We start from the raw sequence: 20,031 nt of genomic DNA, 5'->3' as shown, positions 1-20,031 counted from the left end.
CACATCTCCAGAACTCGTGCATTAAAACCCCTCTTGGAACATCACTCAGGCATACTTAATTCAAAGGGGTTTGACTTAAAGTTACAGGACATTTTTTCAGCATTTTCCAGCAAGAGGGTTATGCTGGAAAGGCCCCCGGGGTCACGTCTGCATCCTTTTCACTGCCGAGCAACTGAAGGAAAACAAATTGATCACCAAGGATTTAAATGAGCAACGCTTTACCAGTGGTAATTAAAAAATTCCAGCAATGAGGTCTGTTAGCAAGGAGGCATTAGACACCTGGAGAAGGGCAACAGTGATCAAGACACAAAGCTGGAATAAATATCTTCAATTAAAATGACTGAAGCAGACAAACGCCCAGACACTCCCAGATGCTGCAGAATGGGAGGGCAGAGAAAAGGGGTCCTGGAGGGAACCACTGCTCCTGCATTTTTATACAATGATAGAGTGGTTTGGGTTGGAAGGACCTCAAAGCCCATCCAGTGCCACCCCCTGCCATGGGCAGGGACACCTTCCACTGTCCCAGGCTGTTCCCAGCCCCAGTGTCCAGCCTGGCCTTGGACACTGCCAGGGATCCAGGCGCAGCCACACCTGCTCTGGGCACCCTGTGCCAGGGCCTGCCCACCCTCACAGGGAAGAACTTCTTGCTAAATTTCTTTCATCTCATTGCAGTAATTTCCAGATATTTGGGAATGTGATTTGTACTGGCTTTGCTGCTCCCAAGATGTCCACACACCAGACCTTGGGTGAGCACTTGTATCATGAGTTAATCCATGTTTGGACACACTTTGTCGCTTCTCTCCAGTAACAAAAATCAGCAAGATTTTGCAATTGCTGAACTCTGAACTAACACTGGTTCAAAACACACGTCCACAGAAACTCAAACAAAAGGAGGTTTTCTATATAAAATGCAAGGCACAAATGGCTGGACAATCTGCTATGTTTTCCTTCTCATTCCCTCACAATTTGAGCTGTCCAGCTGAAATACTGAGCATTTGTCTCTCCAGATCTTCCAGCACTAATATCCTGCAGCCTCTTTTTCACACCATACAACTCTGTGGAAAAGCATCCCCTAAATCCTCCAACAAATGTAGGGGAGACAAAAGCTTAAACAAGGAAGGATGCAGGAAAGAACATCTCCATCAGCCCCTGAATTTTGAATCTCCGAAGGTGATTTGGGACGGGATGCCTTTAGCAAAGCAGCATCTGAGTTCTGCAGGAAGGGCTCAGGGAATGGGAGCAACATGCAGAAGACTGCCCAAGTGGGAAAATGGTTGAAAGAAGGGCACCTGCACCCACTTAAAAAAACCCAAAACAAAACAACAAAAAAACCCCAAAACAACTACAACCAAAAACAAAGGACAAAACCCAACCAAACAAAACACAACAAACCAACCAAAAAAAAAAAATCACCACCACCAACTGCATCTTTTCTAGCCTTCACCTGGCTTTGAATTTTGACTTTTTTCCCCTGGTTTGGTAACGTCCCCAGAGCATTAGGCAAATCCAAGGTTATCTCTTCCCTCTGGAAAGGTGGCTGCCCCAGCTGCACACAAACGCACGCTCCCAGGCAGATCAAACACAGCTCTCACGAAACACCAAAGTATCCACAGAACAAAGCGCCCAAACAGAAGGAGAAAATGAAAACAGGCTAAACCAAAACAAAACCATCAATCTTAGCCATGGGGTGCCACTCCTGCCTTCCCCATTCCCACAACAAAGCCACTCTTGGGTCAACACACAGGACATCCCTACCCCAACAGGAGATGTATTTACTCACATAAACACCCCTCCATGTGCTGCAGGAGCATTTCTTTATTCCCCCAAGCAGTCACAGGCAGGGCTGCAGAGCTGCCACGAAGGGATGTCCCAGCTCTGGCTCTTCCCACCATCACAGGGACAGCCCAGCTGTAAGATTTCTGTTCCCACTACACATTCCCTGGCTCAAGCGCAAGGAGCTTTGCCCCAACAGCAGGAAATGCAGTTCCCACCCAAGGGATGCCTTTCCCTCGGGGAAGGACATGGATTTACGGTCACACAGCGGCTAATGCTACTTGCCTTGAAGCCACTGGGTCCCATCAGCTCAGCTTAAGGACTTAACCCGTTTCGAGGTTTAGTTACACCTATTCTTACCACCCAAGGTGGGGAAAACAATTATTTTTAACTAGAAAAGCAGCAAAACTAGTGAAAATACAGCTTGAAGTTATAATGGTTTCAGAGTGCATGAAGACAATCATGAAGTCACTCAAATTAGGGCCAAAGAGTTAACTCAAATCCACCTCTACCAAACACTGCACTGCCACCTTTCTCTTTCCTCTAGGGAATGACCTCATGATTTGCTAGGTAGATGAATAAAACAAATAATAAAAAAATAAACTAAATAAACATTCCATTTTTCAAGTTTATTTTGTTGTAAAAGTGAAGCTTTTGCCAACCATGCTGGGAGTTCCCAGTTCAAAATGTACAAGACCAAAGGTTTCTGCCCTATCTGACAAAATATTCAGTCCCAGTAGCTGAGTTCCTTCAGACTCCAAGGGTCAGTGGTTGGATAGGGACAGCTGAACTCACGTGGCTTCAGTCACTGCCAAGGCCAACGTGCACTATGGTAACCCACAGCACCACTCACAGTATGGGTTTGTCCCACAGGACCTCCAAACCACAGAATCACAGAATCATCTGGGTTGGAAAAGCCCTCAGACCATCAAGTGCAATCGTTCCCCAGCACTGCCCAGGCCACCACTGACCCACCTCCCCAAGTGCCACATCCACACGGCTTTTAAATCCCACCAGGGATGGAGACTCCAACACTGCCCTGGGCAGCCGCGCCAGGGCTGGACAACCCTTTCCATGAAGGAATTTTTCCTAATATCCAAATGCATCAGAAGAGGCATTGGTGGCCGTGCACACTCATGGATGCACCAGGGATTTGGGACCCTCTCCAAAGGGGATGTCATCTACAAAAAGCAGAGAGATGTGAAGCACCTCATATTCCCTCATAGTGGCTCTACCGTCCATCCCACACTGTGGTGAAGCGGGAGGCTGCTGCAAACTTTCCAACAGGTACTCTTAGGTGCTTTATTAAGAAGAAAAAAAAAAAAATCCCAGTGTGGATGAAGGCATCTGGTGATCATGTACAGCCCTCCAACCCATGAAACACACACCAGTGTGCCAGTCCTGGGAAATGCCAGGACTGAGGGATGTGTTGGGGCTGTCCTGTTGCTGTGGTATTTTATCCTTCAGCTTGGACAGTTAAAGGCATTCTACAACTTACTGCCCTGAATAAAGCCAGTTTTTCAGCCATACAAACACAAGCACCTCTGCACTGTGCATCACATCCCATGACCATGGAATCACAGAAGGGTTTGGGTTGGAAGGACCTCAAAGCCCATCGAGTGCCACCCCTTGCCAGGGGCAGGGACACCTTCCACTGTCCCAGGCTGCTCCAAGCCCTGTCCAGCCTGGCCTTGGACACTGCCAGGGATCCAGGGGCAGCCACAGCTGCTCTGGGCACCCTGTGCCAGGACCTCCCCACCCTCACAGACAGCAATTCCTTCCCAATATCCCATCCATCCCTGCCCTCTGGCACTGGGAAGCCATTCCCTGTGTCCTGTCCCTCCATGCCTTGTCCCAAGTCCCTCTGCAGCTCTCCTGGAGCCCCTTTAGGCCCTGCCAGGGGCTCTGAGCTCTCCCTGGAGCCTTCTCTTGTGCAGCTGAGCACCCCCAGCTGTCCCAGGCTGGCTGCAGAGCAGAGGGGCTCCAGCCCTGGAGCATCTGGGTGGCCTCCTCTGGACTGGCTGCAGCAGCTCCAGGTCCTTGTGCTGTTGTTCCCCAGGGCTGGGGCAGCTCTGCAGGTGGGCTCCCAATCCCCACCACCCAATCTATGGAGAAGGGAACTTCTCAGGAGGGCAGGCAGAGCTTGGGAACAGCAGCAGGGACAGTGACCTCCCTGAGGCAGCACCAGGAGCTCAACTGAAGAGTTACCAAAGCTCAGCCAAGAGACAGACATGGGGTTCCCTCACATCCCGAACTTCTCAGCTTGGATCAACTCCCATTCCCTGCTAAAACCACAACGGCAGCACCAATACCTATTTCCCAGAAATTTTAGAGTAAGTCTCATGTCACCATAACTACTGGAATATAATTCATGGAAATAAGGCATACTGAACTCGGGTGTGGGATTTTTAATCAATAAAATAACCTCCAGCCACTGACTTGGTAACTGTAACAGTCACTTACTAAAAATGCCCCAGGGTGTATTACCATGTCCCGGTAAAGGACAGAGGAGAGAAGATCCAGCAGGCAGGTATTGTGCAGCAAGATTGATCTATTTAATTATTTTACAAACTCTTTTATAGACTTTCTTCTTCATTGTCTAATTGGACAAAGGATCGACCACCCCTTGGGGTGATTGGCTAAAATCCTAAAACATCCATTGTCAAAATATTTTTCTACTATAGTATAAACAAAGCTTCTCAAGGTTGCAGGTGTTTGGTTGTTTACAGAACTCTGCTACTATCTTTTGTGAGAGAGAAAAGTCTCTCATGGACTTAGAAAATAGCAAGAAAATCCTCGCTAGCAGCATTTTTGTATCCACAGTCACTGGGACTCATTTTGACCAGAGAAGTCATGTCCTGACCTCTGTCCCTCCCAGGATACAGCGAGGAGCAATGCAGAAGTGTCATCCAAACTGAACACTATCCTCTTCACACAAGATACCAAATTCCAACCAGCCTTTGCCACTGTTTCAGTTTCCTCCTCTCTGTGGCACCTCTCGCCTTGCTGCTCCCTGATAAGGCAGCAAGGCTGGCTTTCCTCCTCCCTACCAGGGGCAGCGAGCCCTTATCAGAGCATTATTAAAGGCACTGTCACACCACAGCCTCCCAATTCCCAGCTACAGTGGAGGTAAGACCCACTTTGTATAAACAAAAGTACTTTAGCAAGAGCAGAGACTCAAGTATGAGAGGAGCAGGATCTATCAGAGCATCAGCGAGATGGATTCAGCTGCAGAAAGGCAAATATTTGCTTTCCCCTCCTCTCCCCATCCTTCCTGTGTTGTATTTGCAAATTGGGGTCACTTCCAGATGCGAAGCTGCAGGATGTCCCCTGCATCAGGCTGGAAAGCCACATGCCAAGCAACCCTGCAGAGCAGGCCCGGCCCAGCCCAGCGCTTGCCTCCCGCTGGATTTTCGTTGATGCTTTCAATCATTGATTTCAATCACTGCAGAGGGACTTGGGACAAGGCATGGAGGGACAGGACACAGGGAATGGCTTCTCAGTGCCAGAGGGCAGGGACAGATGGGATATTGGGAAGGAATTGCTGTCTGTGAGGGTGGGCAGGCCCTGGCACAGGGTGCCCAGGGCAGCTGTGGGTGCCCCTGAATCCCTGGAAGTGTCCAAGGCCAGGCTGGACAGGGCTTGGAGCAGCCTGGGACAGTGGAAGGTGTCCCTGCCCCTGGCAAGGGGTGGGATGGGATGGGCTTTGAGGTCCTTCCAACCCAAACCCTTCTGTGATTCTGGGAACACACACAGACGGTATGCAGAATTCCCGTATTTCCGTGCTCCTTCAGTTGCTGGCATTTCCAGCTGTAGGACTGTGGATCTGAGCTCCAGACTGAAGCACTTCAGAGAAGCCACCTCAGTCAGGATACAACACATCCCAGGTCTTTGCCAGGTCTGCAGAGGCAGCACTGATGGCCACAGCAGTGCAGGATCTGGGGACAGCCTGGCTGCCCCCACGATGGGCCCAGCACATCCACAAAGCAAGCTCCTGACTGCCAGCCCTGATGTCCCAGGGAGGAATCCCAAGGGACTGGTTTTCACAAAGGCTCTTTTCACAGGAAAGCAGTTTAACCTGCTTAAAAGGCATTTTAGCCTGTTCAGAGAGGAGGGCTCCCCTCTGTCCATCTACCAGCAAAGCACTGACAAAGGCCTGGGCTTTGTTTCAAAGGAAGCCAGCAAACCTCAGCATCCCCACAGCCTGTTTCCCGCCAGGAACGCTGTCTGGGAAAGCTCATGAGCCGGGATTCCCCCGCTCATCCAACACTTCTGAACTCCCTTCAGGATTTGCATGTGCAGGAGAAAGCCCACATCTCATTTTGCACTGACACAGGGAAAAATATGCCACAAATCTCTCCTCATCACAAGATACAAAAGGATAGAAGCTGCTCCAGTAGTGAGACAGACTGCCACAGTTAATATCATTATCACTCCTAACCTGTGCTTTATTGCTGCAGTAAATTTATCCCCAGTGTCATACATTCAGTCCGCAGGAATAAAATGCAAGAGACATCCCCAGAAAATGCTTAAACCCCCCAAAGCTGGGGGGTTCTGTGAGCATGTGGAAGGGACATTTAACACAGAGTTCAGCAGCTGGTAACCCCATATAGGGCAGCTCAGCGCTCCCCAGATCAGGGGGCTCACAGCATCCTCACAGACCTGAAGGCCTCAGCGTGGCTCCTGCCTGGTGGGAGGGGCAACAGGGGACACAGCCACAGGACATCACCCCAGCACCAGCAGTGTTTGGTTATTGAAAGGACACATAACCCCTGAAGAGACCCATCAAGATCTCCAACCCCACAGATATTCACGGCTGGTTTAGCGGCCAAAGGCCACTGCTGTACCTTCACACCCACACTCAGGGTTTGCGGCCTGAGGGACACCCCACCCACCCCCTCACTGCTGGTTTACTGCCAGAGCACAGAACCCACACAGCCTTCGCTGGTGGCTTCAGTCTTCCCTAAGCTCTGCCTGCAAATAAAGGGTGGAAAAAGCCATGTCTCCATTTTTAACTGGCCTGCTTCCATCCAACAACTTAAACATCCTTAATGCACCTCAACCATCGAACACAAGCCCTGTGGATGGAACACAAGCACTGCTCCTCCCAAGAGACTCTTCCAAGCCTCAGTGATGGACAAGTGTGTTAACAGAGCAGCCAACTTTTGAATCAGACATAAATTATGTAAAAAGCCTGTCAGAGACAAAGGTCAGTGCTGTATCTGGGGTTAAAGCAGGTAAGGCAGATGCAGCCAGGGCCTCTTCCATCTGCTGGGGTGTTTCAAAAGCTCTTCAGCTTTCAAAATATGAGCCCTAGTTCAGATCTGCACTCATTTGCTCTGCCCTGACTTGAAAAATTACATTTGTTTTGTGCGAGCAGGAGGAGTGAAGCCAAGTCCTTCCAAAGCAGCCTTTTCCCTTTCCAGACAAATTAACTATATTGAAGTTTAGCCTCACACCAGGACAGGTTTGTCCAGATCCCAGGTACATTTTAGCTGTTCCCAGCTTTCCAGCTGCTTCCCAGACAGGTGAGAGTGAGCAGGGAGGCACCAGGGAGACAACCTTGATGCCCAGCCCAAGCCTGCCCATCGCTCCAGAGCCACCCAAACACCACACTAGCCCTGGGCATCAGCACAGCTCCAGCCAGGGCTCCAACATCCACTGCTAAAGCTTCAGAAGTTCCTCTTGAGACACTCATGGGACAGCTCAGAGTTCAGAGCCCCCACTGACCAACCCAGACACCCAGAGGTGTGTGCAAAGGAAATTAATTTATCTAGACAAGCATCCGGGCTACATCTCATCCAGTGATCCCTGTAACTGCACGTAAAAGCAGCATTTATCAACAGGGATGCATCAAAAAAATGTCAGTCTACTGGTTTTGAAGGTTAAAGGCACAAGAATCAAGATTTTAACCCAAGGAAGGTGCTAGCTTCCTCGGTAAAGATACCTGAAGCTTATTGCTAAGCATCAAGTTATATTATAATGTGGCTCTTCAAAGAACAGCATTTGGAAATCAAGAGTGGATTTATACTGTGGAAGGACAGCAGTGGAGTCCTGGCTGCAGGCAAAAGCAGAGCTTTAAAAAACACCTGCACCTGAATGATCACACAAAAGCCTGTTTGTGAAAATAACACCAAAATGTTGAAGATTTGGACCTCCTTCCAGAAACCAGAAGCAGCTCCAGTATGGCCCTAGGGTGGATTTTTTGCCCCAAAACGCTGCTCATGCAGCACAGCTCATCTTCCCACTTTCAGGTGGGCTCTGGCATTGCTCCATCGTGTCGGACATTCACACCAGGATCTTGCAGTATCGTGTGTCGGCACCTCAGCAGCGTCCTGTGAATTGCTATAATGTGAGTTTAGCTACAAATTGAGACAGAAGTGTTGTTGCTACACTCCAGAAGGATTACAGAACTATTTTTAATAAGGGGTTTAATAAGCTTTAAGTAGAGTAAGTTGCTTTTGCTCAGCTCACATGGCTGCAAAGATAAAACCTTGCACAAAGGAACAGCCACAAGCTGCTTGACAGAACTTGCAGCGCTGGAAATTATAGAGTTACTTCTGAAAAGAATGTTCTCTTTTGTTGCCTTTGAAGAAAAAGTTTATATACTACCAACTTAGGTTTGGCTTTCTCACAGTTCTACAACATCACAGAGCTACACCTCTGCAGTTTCTGTTTGGTTTTGGCCAGACACTCCCAGGACCAGGAATGAGCAACACAGAAGGTTTGGAGCCCGAAGAAAACACCGAAATCTGGCTTTGTGGGCTAATAGTCTTCTGTCTTTATGTACTTAAGATGCACATCATCAGGTGGACACCCTCCTGACCTGGGATAGTCAAAATCAATTCCCATACCATGTTCTTCATCCCTGGCCACCACTGGTCACCCACAGCTGGACCAGAGCCACACCACACTGGACCACAGCTCCCAACACCCTCAGCCACATCCCAACATCCATCACCCAGAGGTGACAGGTACCCACAGCACAGGGATGGTCATCTCCAGATAACATACATCTGCTGAAAACTGGTTTATACCAGTATTCTCTTTGTATCAAAAAAAAAAAAAAAAAAAAGAAAGCAAACCCATCCTGAACCCAGGAAAGGGTCAGCACAACAAAATTTAAAATTATAAATAACTGCTGGTTTTTTCTACTCTGTGAGTGTTTCTCCCTCCCCCACCACTTAGCACAACCTCTATTGTCTGAAAAGCGTTTAACTGGAAGTGGGTCATGTCTCCTGGCATTACTAAATCTTCCCAAATTTCCCCCGATTAGTCAAATGCAATATCCTCTCTGACATCTGAATGATTGAGGTAGTGTGTAATGCCATTTTTCCCCTGAATGAGCCACATCAAAGAGGGTTATAAGCCGAGAGATGGCACATCAGATAAAAGAGTCGCCAACAGATTGTGCCCAAAATATTACCCAGGAAAATTAAATCGTTTTGTTGGAAGGTTTTTCCTTTGGAAACATTCAGCTGTTAGTACTGAAAGTGGAGAGACAAGAAACTGCCTTCAGAGATGCTAGGAGGATGAAACCTCACCAGTTACAAGCTGAGTGGTCCCATAGTTAAAACCATTCTGCACAAGGAAGATTTTCTATCAGCCACAACATCCAGCCTGCTCTTCACACAGCGACATAGAAAACCATCCTGCTGGGGGTTAATGGCAGCCTAAATGTGGGTAATACCTCTCAAATGACTGAAAAAGTAAAGCAGAGTCATAGCAAGACTAAAAAGAATAGCAAACCTGCTACCCAAAAAAAAGAAAATACCATTTAAGACCTGGGATGTAATAGCAAGCAATCAGCTCAGGCATGAGTTATATCCAAAGGGTTAAAAAATATCACCCTCTGAAGCAGAAGGATGCCAGGACCCTGGAAGGATGCTCAGTTGGGACAAGGGCTGTTCCAGTGCTGAGCTGGGGCTGAGCTCTCTCCTCACAGGAAAAGAGCCGGAGCTCTTAAATATGTGCCAGGTTGGTGATTAGGTGAGATCCGGGCAAAGTTTAGTCAGTAACAGCAGGGTTTGCTTTCTGCTGATTTACCTCACGTCACTTCCCAGTGCTGAAACTTTGTACTAGAGCAAAGGCTGGCAGGAGACAGCACCTTCTTCAGTCAAAAAAAAAAGTAATGAACTAAAATAATATTTTAAAAAGAGAGAGAGGGAGAGAGACTACAGACCTTTTGGCATTGGCAACAGAATATTCTGTTTCTGAGAACTGACTTTTTATCCAAAGCTAAAAAGTGTGTGCTGCAGAAATCCATATTAAAAAAAGAAAAAAGAGGAGCCCCAGGAAGGCTGCATTTGGGTGAGAACACAGTTTTAAATGCCTGGTGGTGGACTTTGGGATGCAAATCCCTGTTTTGGGTAGAGTAGTGCTTGAGGAGGAAAAGCCTGCTTGCAGTTTGCTTTTGGGGACTTGAGTCCCCAGCCCTGAGCAGTCTCAGCCATCCCCACCTCTTCCAGCACAGAGTGTTGGGTGCTGAAAGGGAAATTCAAGTAGGTTTTACCACTAAGGATGATTCAGGCCCACCCTGATGGTCAAGTAAATGGGAGGCTCGGGTTGCTCAAAGCAGGTCGGCACTTCTCGTGCCCAGCTGGCAGCACGGGGACGGTCCCCGGGCTTGGGAGGGCTCTCCGAAACCCAGGGGTGCGAGCACAGCCGTGCCTCACCGGAACAGCAGCGGGGAGGGCAAAGTGCAGAGAGACGAAGATTGGCTCTGACAGCCTCGACTCCGAGTTTATTTTGGCATGGCAAGAGCACACGAGGCTTCAAAGCAGCTCTGACGAGCAGGGGCCGGGCAGCAGCACCTGCCCCGGGGCTGAATTCCGCAGCAGTCCCTGCCACAGGCTGCACCCAAAGCATCAGCCCTTTAACCCCCAGCACCAGGGTTTTATAGAGTTGAGACCTGCGCCCTTAAGACACCTCGATTTTTCTCCTTCCCTGTTGTTTGTTCTTAAATGAAGTGTTTTATTTAAGAGCTCTGCCTCCCTCCCCCGCGACAGGGCAGACAAAATACCAGCTCCTCTGCACGGGGAGGAACAGCTTGTCTCCTTGCTGGGGCAGGATTCAAACAAAAACAAAGGCTTTGGAAAGGAGAGGAAAGAGGAAAACAAGCAGAAGGAAAGGGGAGCAACAGATTTCAAACCTGGTACTTCTAGGGTTTACAGGAGCAAGATATGAGCTGCTTCTCTCTGGCCAGTGTCTTTGTACTGCCCAGGGCTACAGAACACGTGCTGCAGGAGAGCCAAGGACAGGTCCATCACCCTGGGACCTCTGTTCCCTGAAAGACATGGGGAGAAAACCCCAGTTCAGAGGAGCTGCGGAGGTCCTGCAGTACCCCTGAGGGCAGCTCTACACCAGCCCACAGGTGAGATGTTCACACCTCATGCAGACCTGCCTTCCCTAAGAGCTTTTTCGCGGTGTTGAAGGTCTTGCTTCAGCTAAAACATGCCTTACTGGTATCATTATTTACAAGATGATAGTGCAGGTGTTCACAGTCTAAACCAGCAGAGAATTGATTTCTTCCAAGGCCAAGTGACACAGGAAAGCAAAGGGACAGCACAAAAACATGAGGTACCGACCAAGCTCTGGATAAGCGGCTCTTTGTCTTCAGTTTCTTTCATCACATTTACCTCTGAACATGGTGGTGAAAGAGGCATCAGCTAAGCAACAAACAGGCACTCCACCACTGTGGGAAAGGCTGGCAAGAGCCACACCAGTATTCGCACATCCACCTCCCACCCAGGATTGTGTGGCTCTGGAGCAGAACCCTCTCCTCCAAAACGGGACACATGGTCCTACCAGGAGATGTGGGACCAATCCAAGACCACAGCAGTCCAGTGTTGCCACGTGAAAGCCACCTCCAGTTCTCCATGCCCACCCCTCCGGGAGACTGAGCGTCCCATAACGAGCCCCACGCCATGCCCAGGGCACTTGCTGGACACCAACTCTCTGCCCAAAGAACAGCAACACCCACAGCACCCAGCTTCCCAGAGCTCACAGTAATTAAGCAGCATAAATCCACAAGGAGTTACTCAGCTTAATGAGATTGAAAATTACAACTTCTATCATCTCAGCATCTTGGCATCCACTGGCTGCCTTGAGATATGCTTACACCAGCCATGCTCAGCTGGGGTGCAGCACCAAGGACCAGTTTCTCAGCAGGCACAGGGATCAGATATTTTTTATTTCTATTTTATTTTAAAGCCCTTTTCAACGCTCATTTGCTAATACACATCAGCAGCCCCAGGTGCTTGCTCACATCCAGCCTGCTCTGGCAGCTGGAGGTTTGCCTGAGCCACCTGAAACCATCCCTGTGGGGCTTTCAGAAGAAACCGGACATTCCCATGATTTTTAAAAAGCCATCTTTAAGCACATTAAGGGTCCTTTTTCTCTTTGAGGAGCAGTGATGGGCTGGGCCACATCCCTGAGGTGTAACATGCTATTGTGATAAGTAGTGGCCATGATTCACCCACAACACATCCTGCTCCCAACAGCCCTGTAAGTGGTGGTTAGCACATCCTAGCAGCACCTCACACACCCTGACACTTCCAGGAGGGAGCCTGGGCAGTGACTCACGGGAAGGGTGAAGGTTTGCATTAGCTGGGTGTAAGTGCTCCACCGGGCATGGAGCCACCAAGGGAAATTCATCCCTTCATGGGCTGCCCGTGGTCCAGCAGGGTGGAAACTGGTTGTGGTCTAAAAGGGTTGGTCAACCCCAGATGTGGAGAGGACGTTCTCAAGGAACAGCTAAGATGGATGTGGCAAACAGAGGCTTGTGGGTGAGAGCCAAGAGGAATATCCAAAAGTCAGGGTGGACACAGGTTTCCCAGAGGCGTAGGTTCCCCAGAGCTGCTGTGGCTGCCCCTGGATCCCTGGCAGTGTCCAAGGCCAGGTTGGATGGGGCTTGGAGCAGCCTGGGACAGTGGAAGGTGTCCCTGCCCGTGGCAGGGGGTAGCACTGGATGATCCTTAAAGTCCCTTCCAACCCAAACCATTCTGGGATTCCATGACACAGCACACATCTCCTAGTGAGGATCCATGGAAGCACCAAACACCTGGAGCGCCCAGAGAAGGCAAAGTCACCCCACTGGTGCCACCACCAGTGCCCGTGTGGGAACATGAAGAGAGGAAGGTGCGGGCATTAAGGAGGGCAGGAGCAGGGCATCCTATAACCTGCCCCGTCCCACACAGAGCCGGGGAAGGCAGCAAGAGGGGTTTACACGGGGCTGCTGTTGACCTGCTGGAATTGCCAGAGCAGGGTCTGAAGCACCACTGGCTGCCTAGGGACAAACAGAGGAGTCTAAAAGTCAGCGCCACAAAAAAACTGCTCAGGGACAAGGAAATTAATAATGAAATCCAAACAAAAAAATCAGATGGGGTTTGGTTAAAAATGGCAAAGGATGGTGGCACAGCAGGCCAGGAACACACACTGCTGGAGGAGCTGTGCCACCATCCCACCACCCTGCACTCTGCCACGGTCTGGGAGGCATCACCTGAACTAAGGGCTTACACTGCTCACAATAAGGGTTTATAGACCTGTTGCTTACAGCTCTTGCAGTCCTGTAGTCCGTACTTGGACAGGTTTAACTCATTCCCATGACTCCCAGGTTTCAGTCAACTGGAGAAGACTTCAGACACGGACAAACCAAGCACAAAAGGAGAGCACAGCTGGAGAAAAGGTCACATTTCCAGGCTGCAGGCTCTTCCCTGTAGGGGTGCTCTTCTCCAAACCCTCTGGATACCACAGGAAAGGCAAAGAGCAGAAGTACCAAACCCTCAAAAGCCTCATTAGTGGAATTGATGAGCTTACCATGACCCAGACAACACATTAAAAAGTGTTCATGCAAGGAAAGCCACGTGAAGCCCATCACCCACCAGGCCTGGTCCTTCCTAGCCCTGCCACCATCTCTGGACAGGTCCCTGCTCACACCTGAAGGCTCAGGCTAAGCCAAAACCCAAGCCAGCCCCACAAGACATGTCTTAGAGCAGGCCAGAGGAGTACAAGGGTGACTGCTTTACAACCAACTCGAGACACAGAAAGCTCACAGGGAACCTTCCTCAGTTTTGATAAGTAGCAAATTCTTCCCTAAAGTGTTCTGCAAACATTTCAGGTGTCTGCCACAGCTTGAGGTTTCGCTGCAATAACAGCAGTCATTTTCCTGACCTGGACTGTAGTTCACTCTGATGTTCCTTTAACCACCACAAAACACTTCTGTGTGCAGGAAGGGTCAAAGGCCAGGCACAAAAACACCCAGCTCAGGGTTTCACCTGCATTACCTGGTATTTATTACACCCATGGCTAACTTGGAAGGTCCAAAGTCCATTTTCATGCCCAAGTGGGGCTACTGCTGTGGGTTTCCTGAAGGACAACTATCGCAGTAAGGGTACATTACCCCTGTTTTGGGCAGGGCTTCAGATTAATTGGCATGTAAATTAAAAGTCCACCACATCTAGAACTGCACTGCATCACAGCAAACTGAGAAGTTTAAGCATTACAGACATATATGTATAAAAATACAGTCACAAACATACATAGCCTTCTTTCTCGGTCACCAGAAGAGATGCATGAGCTCACATTCAGGGTCTTTATTTTCTATTTGCCTGGTAATTGGCAGCAAGAAAGAACAACAAAGCAAAAATCCTCCCTGTAAATACATTCCTCAACAGCAGCCAGGCTGCCTGTAACAAATAACCTCGGATAAACTCCTTCCTCAGGGCAGGAAAGGGCAGGAACGACTCATCCCACCCAATCCCATAAGAACCAGCACAGCACACAGACCCACTGCTGTTCCCATCCTTCGCCCTGGAGTTAACCCAGCAAATCCCTGCAGCTTGGGCTTGCGTGCACTGGGATCTCCACACCACAGTTTCACACCCTTGGAGCAGAATCAGGGCAGGAATTCTCAAAAATAGATTTTTAAAAGAGCAAGCTGATTAATCCCAAGCAACAAGAGGGCATACAGCTGGGATATGGCTAATTAACCCTGCTGGAATCATTCTTGGGGCTGTGCCCCAGCACCTGCACTGAGCTCCATGTTCCTTGGCTCAGTGGCTCTCATCTGACCCAAGCACAGGGGCTATTAAATGCACAACTGAGATGAAAAATTGCACAAACAGAAAAGAAAATTGGGTTATTTTTGCAGCACAAAGCCCCTGGAGCAGCATGCCCTGCGGTGGGACATGCACCCACATGGTGCCAGGAGAGCCTTACCCTGCCCATCGAGGGAAAGAAAATCCCCCCACGCCACAATCTCTCACCTCCCTTGAATCTACTCAAGGCCCAGACCCGGTGGACTCAAGGATATTTAAGACCCAGGCGTGGTTCTGCCTTCCTCTCACCCGTGCCACCACGGGGAAGCCGAGGGGGCCCCGCACGGCTGCGGCGCTGGCCATGCCCTTGGCACAGTCCCCAGCTGCAGAGAGCTGGCTGAAGCAATCAGAGTTTACATTTCAATGATTTTCTCTCTGCCACTGCAGCTCATAATGAGGCAGGATCAGGAGGAGCCCGGGGATGCCGATGGACCCGGCTCCTTCAGCAAGACGGCCCCATCCTTAAACAAAACCCCAGCGCGGCCTCCAAGACGTCCCTGCCCTTTGTGGCATGACCCAGACATGTTCTCATAATCTAAAATAAAGAAGAAAAAAATACAAAAACCTTCAGCTCTAACCTGCTTTTCCTAACAGGAGCTGCAATGGCGGGAGCAGCAGTTCAGGAGCTCTGCAGCATCCCGTGGATGTCCTGAGACTGAACCCCAAACACGCCCTGTCCCCAACACTTATTCCCAGAAATTTGTTCTACACAATCCACAGAAAATCTTCTCTCTCCTTCCCAGCTGCTCCTCAGCCCCAAACCAGCACACAGGCACACGCTAAGGATGAACCCTCCCCAAGCCTTTCAGGATAAATAATTTTCAGAAGGTTTTATGCCAGAAGGTTTATGCCAACTCGTTGACTCAATCAGTGTGTGATCACACTGGCAGCATTTATGCGCTTCTGAAAAGTTTCTCCCCAGGGTCAGAAACCACCAATTCATTCCAGCTATTTCATTTAATACAACTTTAAGTGAAAACCAGAGAGTTTTCTATACCCAACACTAGCCATTAGAAGAGGATTTTTAAAATGCATTAAGTTCCATCGTCTGTAAGAAAATACTTGGCAAATAGCAGCCACTTTGCACAATGGGAGGAAAAAAAATAATATGAAAAATAAATACCCTGGCTTCTTATTTACCCAGAGCTTGCAAGCCTTCTGAAGAGCATATCTCGAGCTGCACAACAGCCCAGCAGCAGACAGAACCAGCTTATTCCCTAGCCTGGCAGAAGCACTGTTTTGCATGAGGTTCAGAGGCTATACTTACAAGGACAATTAACATATTTTAAGAAGCACCTTTAAGAGAGCAGAACATCAGAAGCCAAAGCAATTACAGTTGTTTTTGTCATATGAAGAGCTTCCCTTACGACACAACAAAGGCCAGCCATGCAAACAACTCTAATTTCTGGTTTAGTGCTGCAAATCAACCCTGGCTACTGGAGTGAGCGTGAGCGATGTCCTCGTCCACCCCTCCTGCCCAGCACCCAGCCCAGGGCACAGAGCATCCCGTTATCCCATGGCAGGGTCCTGCTGGCACCTGCACAGGCTCAGTTATCCCATGGCAGGGTCCTGCTGGCACCTGCACAGGCTCTCAGGGGTGGCACTGCAGCCACCTGGGCTGTGCTTCAGCTGCAGCAGCAACAGGTCCCTTCGGAAGGCTCTGTCTGGAGAGGACGGTGAGGACTCTGCACATAGGGAGCTGCCTTTGCCTCCTGCTGCAGGTAAAGAGGATTTGAGAAGCTCCCCTGCCCAGCAGCCACCAGTTTGTCTGGGCAGTGGCAGCGGGGTACATCAGGGACATGGCAGGAGCAGGGCCAGCCCAAGCAGCCATAGAAAGATGTTTGTTGGGCAGTGCACAGATTAGAAAAAGTTCCTCTAGTTCTCCATCTGGAACAGGTTTTTGCAGGCTGGAATCCTTGATACGACCACCTGCCCTATTCCTTTTGCACAGGCTGGTGCCAGCAGCTCCAGGACCAGCTCTGCATCCTCTGCCCTTTCTGCTGGGACACACACTAAACTCCCGTTTGATTCTGCCACAAAATAAAATCCACAGCCAGATAATCCAGAGCCCTCAGGCAAAGCACCGGGATTGAAGAGAATGGTCTCTCCACAACTATTTACCCAAGTGGAGTCCTACATGCTTGGAGGCTGAGGCAGTTTTGGAACTACTCTCATGCTCGTAATTAGGCACAGCTATTAATTATCCTGTTTGATGGGGGCTATTAAACACCAGTCAGCCCTGATCTGAAGGGGCACGGTGAGGCATCCCATGGAGAAGGCCTCCAGCAGAAGCTCACAGCTGCTGGTGTTCCCCGGATGGATTCCTCTTCTGCCTGAGTGCTCCCCAGGCCAATGCCCAGTCTAACACATCAAATTCACCAGCATAGTGATGAACTTATGCACCAACAAACGACCCACTGGGACCTTCTACCCCCACAAGGTCCCAGAAAACCTTCTGCAAGCACCACATGGAAGCAAAGGGCTCTCTACACAACACACACCAGCTCCCTTGGCAGTTTAGCAGGAAGGAGAACTGAGAATTCCCACTTGGATGCTCAAAAGTGCCTCCCCAGCATTTTCCCTCATCCTGGTTCCAGCAGGAGGAGGAATGACTCAGAGGAAGGTACAGTTGTGGCTGTGCTAATGCAATGGCACACGTGGGATCAATAGGCTCTCAGCAAGACAGCTGTATTGACTCCAGATCATCTGCCTCCCCTTCCTCTGCACCCCCCAAACAGCCTCACCCCCACCCTGCAGGGTGTTCCAGGAGGCCCCACCTCTGCACTGGGCAGTCACCTCCTGCGCAGAGCTGATGTGCAGGCGAGCACCAGGGCCCTCCTAAAGGCCAGAGAACAACACATCCCCTTCACCTCAGGACCGCCAGGCTCAGCACCTCGAGGCTGTTGGGTTTGTTGTGGTTTTTAAGCCTCCTTTGGTCTTTTTCTTGTACTCTCAAAGTCACAGGAAACATTTTTCCTGCTGCTTCAAAGGCCAGAGCTGGCACAGAGGCCCCATGCAGCAGACAGCCCAGCAAGACAGTCCTAAATTTCACCGTGACTCAGCTGCACAAATGACCCATGTGGGTTCCAGCCCATGGCCCCACCACCTAAAAAACCAGCTGCATCCCTAGAATGCTCCTGCAGAACCGACAGGCAACAGCAGAAGGGCCAGTGTTGGAACACCTGCTCTCACCGAGACACTTTTTGTTTTTAAAAATAAACTTTAAGTTAACAACACACACAGGTGGCCACCAAATCCCCACCACTTCCTCATCAGAAAGTCCCTAAACAGCAACAAGATCCCAAGCAATGCCCCAGGAGGCATCTTACACCTGTTCAACAGATCAACAGGCATATAAACCGAGGCAATGCAAAAAAGACAACACAGGTTAACTACCTGCTCATCAAGTTAAAAATCAATTAACCAGGTTGATTTAATCAGCCCATAAATAGGGATAACACAGCACGTGGAGCCAACCTCCTTTCTCCCCAGGGATGCTTGCCATCACATCCATGCTCTCATCCTAAAAGATACTGTGGTCAGCACATCAGAGCCCTTCAGCCACAGCTTTACTTCAGCTCCTCTCTGGATTTTCCAAGAGAAAAAGATTTTCCAAACTTTGTTTTTAAAGCACTCCCAAGAAAGATGGAGGTCACCCTGCTCACAGACAGCCCGGCTCACTCCAGCGGGGCTTCTGCAATCCCCACAGGTTCAAAGGAGGAGCTGCCAGATCCACCATTCATCCTGCATCCCTTTGATAGTGACAGCCAAAGAAAAAGATACGTGGCAGCCCCCGACATTACATAAAAAAGCTGTTGGCAAAATGAGTTACAGAAGCAGAAATCTGCAGCAAAGTTAAGCCCGAGGGACAGAAAGTGGTTCCTGGTGCCAATCTGGCAGCACCTCCCTGAGCTGAGCATGGTCACAGGAAGAATCTAAAACACTAAAATTCTCATTATGACAACACATGATGCTGACACTCTACGCAGCAAAACCTTTCCTGAAGCCAGTACTACTCGCGATGAGCCCGTGCCCAGCGTTATTGATAGCTTTGACAGAGCACATTCCCTGGATCCCGGCTGCCCGCAGCACTCCCGAGCAGCCCCGGGAAGATACCGAGCGCAGGGAGAGGGCTCTCTCCACAGCAGAGAGAGCTCCAAGCCAGGCGGATCTTGCGCTGCCTGCGAGGAGCTCTTTCATCGGGACAAGTCAATCGGCAAAGATCTCTCTGGACACAAACCTCTCTAGGAAGAGGGGTGGAAAGCCCCGAACTGTGTGGGAGGGAAGCATCCACAGCCTGGGTTGGCCAAGGGCTGGGAATACCCAAGTATCCCACAGCCACAAAATAACAAAAAAATTAAACCAGAGTGGAAACAGTGATTTTCTTGCCCACACCTCAGGCTCTGCTTAAAAAACAGCACCTGAGTCTCCAGTTATCACCATGACCACTTTTTGAGAGCAAACCTTCCCCCTGGGAAGCATCGGGCCCGTCGGAGAGCAGTGCCCAGCCAGGCCACCAGCCATGTCACCTTCCCTGGCTGCCATGAGGAAGCGGGTGCGTCCCATCGCACCCCTGCCAAGGGATCACATCCAGGAGTTGCGGAACAGAAAGGACTCTGGAAACCGGACACCTCGGAAGCGTTTCGGTGAGTTACGGCACTCACTCTGCGATTCTGTGATTCTAAGGACTGCATCTTCCTTCCCCTGCACCCCCGTGGCTTAGGGATACAGGAGGGAAGAATTATTCCAGGGGGATCCGGGGAGGCTGAGAGTGTTTTGGCCGCGCAGGTGACGGAGCGCACGGAGGGCGAGGCCACCGCCACCACTACCGCGACCTACGGGCGAAGTTCACCCTCCATCGCAGAGAACCCAGGTGGGTGAAACGCCGAGGGACCGGGAGGGGGCCGGGACCCGCGGGGGGACGCCGGGGATGCCCCCTCCGCATCCCGCGCACCTGCGGCCGCCGTCCCGGCGGGTGCGGGGAAAGTTGCAGGGCCCCTCCAGGACTGGGAAGCAGCCCCCCACAGGACAGAAGGAACACGGAGAGGCACCCGCAGAGCCCCCCGCGCCCCCTCCCCGCTCACCTTGGTGTAGAGCTGCGTGGTGGACATGGCCGGGGCGGGCGGCGCTAAGCGCGGGGCATGGGGGCGGCGGGCGGCCG

The 20,031-nt window shown here is 50.3% G+C and overlaps 1 protein-coding gene across 2 annotated transcripts in view; it reads right to left on the bottom strand.

Annotated features, from left to right (window-relative positions):
* The window catches only part of MYO5B (myosin VB), a 158,145-nt gene extending 138,114 nt beyond the window's left edge, over positions 1–20,031 (bottom strand). For both annotated transcript variants that reach the window (XM_069001860.1, XM_069001861.1), the window contains exon 1: positions 19,955–20,031. In XM_069001860.1, the coding sequence (XP_068857961.1) occupies positions 19,955–19,981 (27 nt within the window). In that variant the 5' untranslated portion in view covers positions 19,982–20,031. The remainder of the gene's footprint in view (positions 1–19,954) is intronic.

Source organism: Aphelocoma coerulescens (assembly GCF_041296385.1).
Source record: "Aphelocoma coerulescens isolate FSJ_1873_10779 chromosome Z unlocalized genomic scaffold, UR_Acoe_1.0 ChrZ, whole genome shotgun sequence".
In the NCBI taxonomy this organism is placed as follows: Eukaryota; Metazoa; Chordata; class Aves; order Passeriformes; family Corvidae; genus Aphelocoma; species Aphelocoma coerulescens.
The sequence above is the reverse complement of the archived record's forward strand: the minus strand, read 5'-3'. Positions and strand labels throughout refer to the sequence as shown.